Source organism: Pseudomyrmex gracilis, unplaced genomic scaffold (assembly GCF_002006095.1).
Source record: "Pseudomyrmex gracilis isolate BER0280 unplaced genomic scaffold, ASM200609v1 scaffold_248, whole genome shotgun sequence".
Taxonomy (NCBI): domain Eukaryota; kingdom Metazoa; phylum Arthropoda; class Insecta; order Hymenoptera; family Formicidae; genus Pseudomyrmex; species Pseudomyrmex gracilis.
In genome coordinates this window covers 187,694-199,569 of record NW_018020832.1, presented here as the reverse complement: position 1 = coordinate 199,569, position 11,876 = coordinate 187,694, and the positions used below count along the sequence as shown (strand labels likewise).

The 11,876-nt window shown below is 33.1% G+C and overlaps 1 protein-coding gene across 3 annotated transcripts; it reads right to left on the bottom strand.

Moving 5' to 3' along the window:
* Positions 1-2,284: 2,284 nt before the first annotated feature.
* On the bottom strand, positions 2,285-9,322 carry LOC109859220. Of its 3 annotated transcripts, none has more exons than XM_020437236.1 (5): positions 9,105-9,322; positions 5,096-8,105; positions 4,189-4,853; positions 3,817-3,935; positions 2,285-3,670 (listed from the first exon to the last, which is right to left on the bottom strand). In XM_020437236.1, exons 1-5 carry the CDS (start codon positions 9,225-9,227, stop codon positions 2,710-2,712), a joined length of 4,878 nt encoding a protein of 1,625 aa, XP_020292825.1. In that variant the 5' UTR covers positions 9,228-9,322; the 3' UTR covers positions 2,285-2,709. The 3 variants fall into 3 exon arrangements, with proteins under 3 accessions (XP_020292825.1, XP_020292827.1, XP_020292826.1); XM_020437238.1 differs by lacking the exon at positions 9,105-9,322 and adding an exon at positions 8,197-8,470 and having other exon boundaries at positions 2,286-3,670; XM_020437237.1 differs by having other exon boundaries at positions 2,287-3,670; positions 4,402-4,853.
* Positions 9,323-11,876: the final 2,554 nt, after the last annotated feature.

Below are 11,876 nucleotides of genomic sequence, written 5' to 3'. Positions count from 1 at the left end.
CCCTAAATCATACAATTTGCTTTATAATAAAGCAAATTAAATAATAATATTATCGCTACATGTCTCACTTATACATTCTTACGGGTGTGTAAAGTTCGCGATGTGAATACAGCGGCTGATGCCGTGCGCGCGTCGATTCGATATTTCGAGAATCGCAATATCGCGCGCTTCGATATGTTCATTTCGGCGGCAGACGTAGTGGACGCGGGCGGAATTCTCTCGTTCGAATTATCGGGTATATTTCTCTTTGTTATCTCTCGCGCGTAAATATCGATAATATATATGTGCTATAAAGTGTCGGACGTTTGGAGTAATACATAAATAGTATCGCGCACTCGCTAACGGGCGAGTTTTACGATGTAATTGTTCGCGATCGCTCCCGTGCGCAAGACACAAAATGGCCGTCGCGCAACACGGAGAAGAAGCACGTTTGAATTCCGCATTTCTAGTGATTATTATCGTCTCGCGCGCGAACAGTAATAGGTATATGTGTATTTGCTAAGTGTCGGGCGTTTGCAATCGATATAGCCGGTAATGTAATACGAAATCGCGGTCGTTTGTGTCGTGTCACACACACACATACCAAGCGCGACAACATTTAAACATTTTCAGGTATTGAACACTAAAATATTCTATTAGATGAAATTTTATATCACATCGTTTAATAGTGTTTTATTTTTGTTAAGTTAAGTGTAACAATATTAATTTTTTCTTTATATTGTTTTCTATTTTCAGATGGTGGATAAAGAGTTTATTGTCTTCGTCGTCATCTTCCAAGTTACTTTATGGATTCCTGTCCGTTGTAGGATGCATTTTGAATTTAAAAACGACTTGTTTTTATTAATATCTTTTTAATTGATTTATTTGTAATGCGTGTTACATTTATTGCACTCAAAATAGTAATTATTGATGGTTTCTATTACATTTATATTCAATTTCGCGTGTGTATGTGTTGTGTATACTTTGTGTTCTTGTCGCGTGTGTATACTTTGTGTTCTTGTCGTGTGTGTATACTTTGTGTTCTTGTCGCGTGTGTATACTTTGTGTATACTTTGTGTTCGTGTCGCGAGTGATAAAAAGTGCTACGTGGAACGACGCACAATCTGTTCGATCACTATCGAGAGGGTTGGAGAGGAAGATACTTCGATGGACGACGAAGGGACCGCATAAATGTGAGTTCTAAAATCAGTTTTCATCTCTTGTTCCTTTTAGCAAAAAGAGTTTTTTATTTTTATTACACATTATAAGCAAAGTAATTATTTTTTCCAGAAGTAAATTACATTGTAATAAGAGATTTCAACTTACTGTAATTTGACTAAAGAACTTCTATTATTTTTAATACTAAAAAAAAAAAATTTCTATCTCTAAAAAGACTTTATTTGTGTAATTTATACAAATATACATATTTAATATAGCTAACAGGAACAATTTCTTATACTTTGCATGCATACATTATATATACATCCTTATTTTTATACTTGATGTATCTTTCTGATGCTATTTTTGCTGATTTATTAATTTTTCTATGTGCGCTATTGAGTTTCATACAAATCTATGTATATATGTTGTTATTTGAAACTCTCTAGTTTCAAGGATTGTTTTTATATCTTACATTTTTTTATTCTTTGAATTTTATGAATCTCTCAAAGAATTTTTATACAAATTTTTTGTTTGCAATATAATACATGCATTTTGCGGCGTTCAAGAACAGAGAACCACATAAAGTGCGCTAAAAATCAAATAGTATATCGAAATGCGATTTAATATTTCGAGAACATAGGGAGTTTCGAGAACAGAACTAGATAACCGATTGTAAAGATTCATGAACATGATTACATCGTACTTTCAATATGCACCACCGCGTACAAAAGTGCTTGAAAATAATATATGCATGATGTAAGAAAACAAAAAATATAAAACTATAACGTAAAGTTACGGGTGGTTTATTTATGTAAAATAAAGGTAAAACGGTGCTTTAGAGTATTTTTAGTATTATTTTAACCGCAGCTAATATAATAAACATTTAAAATGTTTTTTTCATATTTAATATACATTACTTTTTCAAAATCTTTATTTTATAATATATAAATTCTCTTTTATAACACATAATACATATTAATATTCTCATATTTGTATATAAATTATCACAGTATAACTGATCAAGTTCAATCATATAATCAAATTTTAGTTTAAATATTATATTTACAATTTCAAAGTTGAATTATTTTTATCCTTTACTATAAAATAATATAAAATAAAGATGTATTTGCTACATCTTATTCCATATATAAGTATCATATAAAACTTCATATACAATAATCGAATATTTAAATCTATTTCTCGCGTTTAAAACATCTAAATTATTTAATATTTTTGTAATATTCTTCTCTACAATAGTAATATTTAAGAATGAATATTCCAAAAATATAAAACATTTGCAGAATATTAACGTCTTTTAGTTTTTATATCTAGGATTGTATATAGTCCTGCTTTCAAGTTATTTGTAACAAAAGTACAAGCACATTTTTTATTATAACAATTACTTTTCAAGATAAAAGTTATTTAATATATCGTATATCATACATGGTCCCACATACTATGATATCCTATTATACACATAACTCTATAGTCCCTTATAAAATTACATAAAAATATACTAATATATACCCCTAATAAGTGAATAAAATTATACATATAAAATAGTTTATATCAGAAACTTTGTAATTGCTTATTATCAGATTTTGTCTTTGTGAGTGATACATTAGGAACGGTTAAACTATCACTTGCATCTTGAATACTTCCAGATGAATTTGTAGTATTAGATCTTTCACTGTTCGAATTTGAATTTTGAAGTTTAGGCGTAGATGTTCTTCCTTTTAAAAGTACAACTTGCTCGGTACTCTTACTAGCTTCTTTGATCGATATCGATGACACATCACTAATATCCAGAAGGCCACTTGGATCATGATGTTTCTTAGTAGGAGAAATCATTCTTCTAGCTGTATTTACAGGCGTGATATCAGAATTTGAAGATGAACTAAGAGCACTCGCTTCTCGAGTTTTTTTCAATGTTGTAACTGCCCAACCTAAACCCAGCTTCGTCAATGCTGCTTCCATTTCTTCTGGAGATGAAGCATTCTTCAGATCTGATGACGGGGAACTTGTTATTTCAGAAATACCAGATAATCCGGAAAAGCTAAACAAACTAGTTGACGTTGTTTTATGTTTACTATCTTTATGTAAATTATTGTGTCGTATGTGATCAGTATTTTCAGAAGAATTTAATTTATCTTTTGCCTGAGAAGAAGATTCTTCAGCGGTAGTGTTACATTGCAATTGTTTATTAAACTTGTCAAGCATACACTCTTGCTCAGTTTCAGTTTTCGTTGTAACGATGTCATCAGTCATACTATTTACCTTTTCAGGGAAACTATAAATATCTGCAGCTTTCTGTAAGCTCTGTGCAAAAGTCTCTTTTTCAACAGAATGTTTCACATCAGATGTTTTGTCTGTTAATTCTAAGAAATTGTTACTTTGTTGTATTGGTAAAGGAGCCACATGTACTGATGGCTTAGATTTTGCTGGACTCTTAATGCTTTTGTTGATTGCATCTGTTGTGTCAAATTCTACTATAGTTGATAGTTCGTGCCCTGATGATTCCAATTCTGGCCTATTTATTTGATTAAGAATGTGATTAGAAGAAAGATATAGAATGTAAAGATTATTTTACAGATAAACATCAATTATATGTTAAAAGAGAAGCAAAAATATATATGTATATTAAATTAGAATTATTATTAATTACATTAAATTTACCTATATGGTCCATTTAGCAACGTGATAGGAGGTTTAGGCCTTGTTAATACAGTTCCGTGATTGCGCGATACTTTAGGAATGCCAGTTAATATGGGAACAAAACTAGTCTCTTTTGTTGCCTAAAAATATAAAGAAATCAATCAAACACATATCAAAATCACATATCAAAATTGTTTTGCTATTGTTTTTTTTTCTTTTTTTTTAAGAATAGTTAGATAACTATTAGATAACTTTACGTAAACGTTTTACGTAACAATACATAAAATAACAGTGCTCTATATATATATATTCTCAAAGCTTTTACCTTGTTCTACATTTTTTATATTATTAAATATATACAGAATACATAAAAAATAAAAATATATAATAAACCTCTTCGAAAGATGTAATTTCTTTTAAAATGCCATTGTCTTTTTCGTGATCCAATAGAATTCCATTTTCTAAGTTAACATTTTTAGAAAACGACTCTTGTATAGAAGTTTCACTATTTCCTTTTAAAGTGATAGGTATGTGTATGTTGTGTGTGTTTGTCGTATCTAAACTTTTCCATTGTTCTAAAAACTCTTTCGACAATATGTCTATTACCTCCTCTTCGTTCTCGTGGAGAGTTGTGCACAGGGTCTGGGAATCATGCTCTTCCACTTTTGTTGCCGACGTTGCTTCGGGTTTTTGCTGCATTTTAAATCGGTTAAGCTTTACATTAACTTTCTCATCACTTATAATTTTTGGTTTAACCGTGCCTTCCATTACTTTGCATTTTTTTTGTATGTCTGCTATAACTGAATCTACTAATTTACTTCTAGGAGTAGACGTGGTCGCTTGAATCCCTTCATCTTGCACAGATTTATCTTCCGAAAGTGATTTGCTTCCTATAAATTTTTGCGATTCCACAAGAGTTTTTGCAAGTTGCGCGTGAACTGCTTCTATACTCTCAATTAGTCGACGCACTGCTTGCTCATCGGTTTGAGCAGATATTGATGTAGGTAACTGCATTAAGCTGGTTTCATTGCTTGGAATAATTAGTGAGAGATCCATACCTGAAATAAGTATTGTTTTAGCCTTAACACAAAAATAAGATTATATCGACACATTCATTACTAGTAGATGTACAAATAAGATTTTGCATTTGTTGTAAAATCTTATTAAAAATCATTGCCAATTATCGTGTGGGCGATAATAAAATCATGTAAAATTTTAACAAATTTTTTATACATATAATATTTTGTATAAATCTGTTTAAATAATTTAAAAATAATACTTTTATTTTATTCACACTTACCACGTTGTTCATTTCGCACTTTTTCGATGAGATCAGTCAAAGATGCTATTCTTTCTGTGCACAAGGTTTGCAAATCTTCATATTTTTGCAATATTTCGGGACAAGTTTTTAAAGCATACTCGTGAATATCATCGAACTTTGTATGTAATAACTTGCATGTAGGATTTTTGCATACACAGACTTTAGTTGGTTGTAAAGCAGGTAGATATTCTGACGGTGGTGCTAGCTCTTGTTGCTGAATATCCGACGGTTCTGTTAGAGTAGCTCGATCAATTCTTGTTGACGATAACATATTATTGCCATTGGTTTGAGATTCGGTAGAATATCTAAGTATTCGACTAATCCTATGACGGTGTGGAATATTGGACGGCATCATCATTGTACGCGGCGAAGGGGTTTCAGGTGTAGAAACTGGGCTAACTTCGTGTCGCAGTCTTCTTAGTTGTTCAGCTCCCGGAGTATCCAACATTTCTAAGATTGGCGTAACATTACTCAAAGCCTCGAACACTGACCTAGGCTGTATAGGTGGCGGACTTGCGTACGACGTCGATGTTGTGGTGTCAGAAGTATCTTTTATTCGAATCCATTTTTTCGTGCGCGTCCGAATCCGATATGGTTTACCGGATAGTTGAGATTCGATTGTTTGATCCTGACCGTTCGTACCCGAGATCGTTTGAGAACTCTCTGCACTAGCGTCTATCGACACTCTCGTTTCCTGCGACAGATCTGTCTCATCATTGAACGAAGATTTGCTCACATGTATATCGATTTTTCTACTGGCTACATCCGGCGTATCCACGCATTTCGTTTTCTTTTGAGGACTAGGTAAACGGGAACTCGAATAAGATCTCGAAAATCTTTTTATGGGTGATGTAGCTTTCGAGCTAACAGATTTTGAGCGAATTTTTTGATAAATTCGAGGTGACGGTCGCTTCGATGCTTTTACGCCAATTCTCTTTTTTTTAGGCGTTACGATCACTTCTCTTTCATCTATTTCAATAATCATACCATTCTCGGAGCTGGTGGAATCATTACTACTACTATCATCTGTCTGTGGTGTAATAATAGTAACTTTTGGTTCGAGCGGATGAGGTACTTGTACGGATGTATCCTTATTATGTATGGAATGTATGTCTGTGTTTTCTTTGCATTTTTGAGATGATTCTTGAGGTAATTCTACTTGTACGCTTTTGTTCTCGGCTCGATCAGGTTTGTCTGCTTCTGTCTGAACAGCAATCTCAATCTTCTTTGTAGATGGTTTATCTACTTTTTTTGTTTTACGTTCTTTTTTTGCGGATTCTTCATTATTAGACATATTTATAACTTGGATTTCAGGTGACAAAGGTCTGACAGCATTTGCGGCCTGTGATACTCTCGTCTGTGTCGGTCTGTCTTCGAAGAGCGACTTTATACTGGCGTTAAATATGTCATCTGGCAAACTTGCACCAAATTCTTGTAGCAGTAGTCTTTTTTGTCTTTCGACTTTTTTCAACATATCTAATATTTGTTCTTCGCGCGACATTTCGCTATCTTTATCCCGTCGACACTCCGTGTAACAAACTTCTGTCTGTTCTTCGACGACAGGAGGTTCTTCTTGCCATGTAGAATGAGGCACGTCGCAGGTAGTTACGCATTTTCTTCTCTGCGGCGAAGTGATTACTCTTTCCGTAAGATGAGAGTATTGAGCTGGCGTGCAATATGTGTCCAGAACTTTTTTAGTCGCACGATTCATCCGTTTTTGACGTTCCTCGTGGCACTTGTTTCTCTGGTGTAATAACATATGCGTATCTTCTTCCGCGTTTGATGGAATTTGACTAGCTTTCAGTTTGCGTTCTTCTTGAGTAAGGTAATCAAGATTTCTCAAGAGCGTTTGGTAATCCCGCCGCACCTTTTCTCGCAAAATAGCATCTTCGCCATGACGTTTAGCATTCAGAATGCGACTTTTGCACACGTGATGTTTTGTTTTTTCTGCGTCTTTCACTGCTTCCGCTGCTTGTACAGCATTCGGCTCGTTTCCAATATCAATTCTTTGTACTATACCGAGAGGTCTGCAGTAAGTATTCCTTTGACGCATATTGCAATCGTATAATTGCACTTTGTCACTATCGTCTATCAAAGGTGTTCTAATAGATTTACTGCATATATTTTGTTCTGCAGGATCAGAAAAATATGACGAATCATCGCTAAGCGAATTGGAACTACTGCTGCTTATACTACTTGTACTATCAGATATATCTTGAGTATAATCTTCCGGATTGTACCTTGCTATTTTGTCAGCTTTAGTTGGTGTAGTGCTTATGGTTGGTACGGTTCCTCGTGGCAGTTGATCATCAGTTGCATCATCAATCAGATGTTCGGTGCGATCACTTTTGTATATCTCTTTTTGTGGAGATTTAAGAACTTGTCTTTTCAACCCTGAAGGTCCTGGTTTTGATAATATATATAATGTTTGTTTGTGTTCCTTAGAATTAAGTTTCTTAATTTTTCTTGGCGACTTTCTCAGAGTTTTGTTTTTTCTGCTTGGTATTAATGTTTCATGATCGTTTTCTTCGTTTATAGCATCTTGAGAAGGATTCATTTCTGTGTGTGTTTTGCTTTTTTTCCCCGGTGACATTGGTGTTGAAAGCTTAGCTATCATTGCAGCTCTCATATTTTCTATTTCTCGTACTTCACGTAATCTTTTCTGATGAGCTGCTTCCGCAGTATCCTTCTGGCTTGTTTCTCTCATTCGCTCTATGGCATCCTTTCCTCTTTTTAAAGCCATAACTCTGTCCGTTTTTTTTTCTTCTTCTATTATTTCATCGACATCAGGTTGCAAAGCAGCAGAAGTATGAGCTTGACCAATATCATCTAATTCTTCTTGATATTTCTGCTGTACTTCCATAATCTTTTTTTCATGTATTTGCTTGAGTTCTGATCCATCTTTTTCTAGCTTGCTAAATTCTTCTTTTGCTATTTTTTTAGCACGTTCTAAAAGTCGATTTGATATTTCCTTCGACTGCTGACGAACCTGTAATATACATTTTACAGAATTACTTTAGTTTTCTTTGAGTAATTTATGTTTTATACACGATATATACACGATACAATTTTGCACATACATATTGTGAAAGTATCAGTTTATAAGACCATAATAAGTTTGAATATTATGTGAATAATTGGATTTTGACAACACACAGATTCAAAAAAACTGTACGCTTGAATTATTCAAACAAGTCGAAACATTTGAACAACTGCTCGGACAGTTCGGACAGTCCGAAATGTTCGAACAGTCCGAACATTTCAATCAGTTCGTAATGTTTGAAAATAGCAAGCAAGCAGAAAAAAGCAGGTTTTATACATTTTTTCTTTGCCTAACTTTATAATTTGTCCATGTCAAATAGTTGTCAAAAAAATCTAAACTGTTTGAATATATCTTCAAGCTTGAGAGGTCTGAACAACTGAATGTTTAAGCTTGAGATTCGAGCAATTCTATATTAGTGTAAAAGTCCAAAGTTTTCTAATAAAATTACACATAAAATACAAATAAAACTTTATATCAAATAATTTTATAAACGTCGATATTTCTCCTTCATTGCATATATTTATATTACATCATTATAATAAAAATTTAAAAAAAGAAAAAAGATAGTATATTGTATATAATTTAAATTATATGTAATTATTATCATAGCTTATACATAATTAATTTAAATTTTTGTACATACACTATTATTGGCACATTGTAATTTTTCTGAAGGCTGTAAATCTTATTTACAAATATAAATCTGTCTAATCATAACAAAAAACAATGTTTTTATCCGTAGAGTGTCAATTTATTCAATTATACACGACAACAGTTATAATTCACATAAAATTTATTTCACAATGCAAAACTTTGACAATTCGACTTAATATACACAAACTCTAAGAAGTTGTAAAGAAGCAATAGAAACTTATATTTTTATTTACACTTTATACTGGACTTTAAATCTGATCAGTTTTCAGATAAAACACACAATTTACGTACTTGTTCCAGACGTAACCTACGTCGACGATCACGTTCGTTCTTCTTGATCTGATCCAAGTCCGATAATACCATTCTCGCGCGACGTACATGTACAGGATTCCCGATAGTAACGTTTATTGACATATTTTGTTAAAAACTAAGCGTTAAACCCTCCACATGAGCTTTTGTCAATATAGTTCTGATTGTTTACAAGGTAAACTCAAATTTAAAATGACAGGAACAACCAGAACGGCTATTTTAATGAAAAAATGGCTCATGACCGACAATACAGACGGCAAAACTCCCTATATATATTCCTATATGCACTTATTTAAAAAAAAAGTGCAGTCTTTAGGCACTTCGTGTTTATTGCTTGCGACACGCAAAAAACTGTCTTTTTTTCCGCACTGAGACTGCACAAAGCTCTATTTAAACTGTACTGGACAAACGAGGGTAAAGTTGCCTGCACGAGCTAATTACAGTGCAGTTTCTTTCAGCCTCAGTGCAAAGAAAAGAATCCAGTGCCTCGCGCGCGCAAAAAATAAATCGAGCATTGCTATTACAAATAAAAAGCGGGAAAGTGACAGAAACTCTACTGGGAAACTTATAGAGAATATACAAATAGGAAAAGCGCGTTGGAAGAATTAATTTAAAATCTAGTTTTGTTTCTTTATTGCATAATATCACATATATAATGCACAAGGAAATAAAAAAAAGTCAAATAGTCACGTTGATTTTTGTATGGATTTTTATTAAGAAAAGTTGCTTGGCGATAAAACGATTCTTAGCATATTTTTTATATAGATATAGGGATATCGTTCGGAAAAATATAAAGTATCTTTATTATTTAAACGAGAAATTATAGTTCGTAATTATGTAGTTCAGAATATATTCGTGCATTTCTGAGACGCAGGTAAAGTGTTTTATTTTTATAAAACTTTGAAATACCGCGGAAGTACCATTCGCAGAAATTAAAAAGATGAATAAATGTAACATTTGTTAACGGCAAATATTATTCTATTGTCACATACAAATATATGCGTGTAATAATATAAGGATGATCGTAAGTGCTACCAGCGACATAATTGTTTCTCAAAAACCAAATAATTGTATTTTATAGAAAAAATTTGTAAACATTTAAATTACGTAATAAGGTCTGTTTTTTTAACTATAAAAATTTTTTTTTTTTTAATTTCTTGTTTTCCGAATACATCAATACTTCGCTGGACGGACGCTAATTCTGTTTCGGAAAAATCTATTTTAAATTTATCGCACGCCCGAATTGTACGTGATGTTTTTGTATTAAGACATTACTCGTAATATTAATAATAATAATAATACGCGCAGCGGTTCTACAATGCGCTATATCCGTACAAAAAGAAAACTATGCGTCCCGCATCAGCGAAATATTCATCTTAATTTTTACAACTAAGACAGAAGAGAGATAAACTTTTTCCTTTGTAAATTTCTAAGAAACGTTATTTACGTCGAAAGATAATTTAATATCTGTTTAATAAATATATAAGTTAAATAGAGAGAAAAATAAGAGTTATATATATAACGTTAAATTTGGTTTGAGAGATTAGGAATTCGATCTCGTTGCACGAATTTGTGTGAATTTCTCACGATGATAATGATAATGATTATACTTATATTTTGCACATATTACCTATTCTCAATGCATGTACAGCGACAAAATATCAAATTTGGGGTTTCTAAGGAGCTTGCGCTATCACTTTACATATCGTAGCACTATTTGCACTTTATATACATATACATTCATATACTCTATTTGCTAAGCAGTTATGCGATTTTTCTCCGGTTTCTTAGAGGTGGTCACGGTGACAAACTACATTATTTAAATCTTGCGAACCAAAAATGCCAGTTTTGCAGAAGGCAATTTACAGCGTGTATTATTATATTCTCTGCGCGCATATTCATTTCTACTATTCGCTATTATATCAATATATGTTTACACGTTAAGACGTTAAGACACTACTCTTATGTTTTTTTTTTTTTTTCTAACGCAACGACGATTGTTCGTCACGATCAATTACATATGCCGCACCTGCGCGCGACTCCATTGAAATTTTTTCTCTGAAATCTTTTTCACATGAGCTTTCGGGTCGCGGCTACGATACAGAATCCGATTCGACACTATACACGAACGAACGTGATTTTATCTACTTCGTCCTTTGAGTTTATCGCATGTGTAATACATTAATATTTATATAGTATTACTATACATATATCGGCTTTTGACCACGAGTTTATTTCGTTGTCGTGCTACGTTGGATTTTTATATATGTGATTTACAAATATATGCATTTTCAATGAAGAAGAGAAACACCGACGAACGGATAAAATACAAAGATTCGGCAGTATAGTGTCCAACAGGTATCTCTCTGTATGTTACAAAACTACTAGTCGCGATATGTATACAGTATCACCCGAATAGTAGTCGCGAATTTATCCCGGATCGCAGTCGCACACCTACATCTATCTCTTTGCCGCTAAGAAAAATAAGTCAGTTATAAAAACTTTGACAGTTTTATGACCGACCCGATTTTATAGCGGAGGTGAGCTATCTATTTATTCACTTTGACTCGCTCTTATAGTTGCGTCGTTGTCACGGTGCTGAGTGGATGCAATCGCTTTGCAATCGCGTTTCACACTTTTAATTCTTTTTCTCTTCTCATTCGCGGCGGTGTAAGCGGCCGAGAAAAATTTTACGGCCTAATCCCAGGAATGTACAAGCGATCTTTCACCCCGGTATTAATTATCGCACGCCGG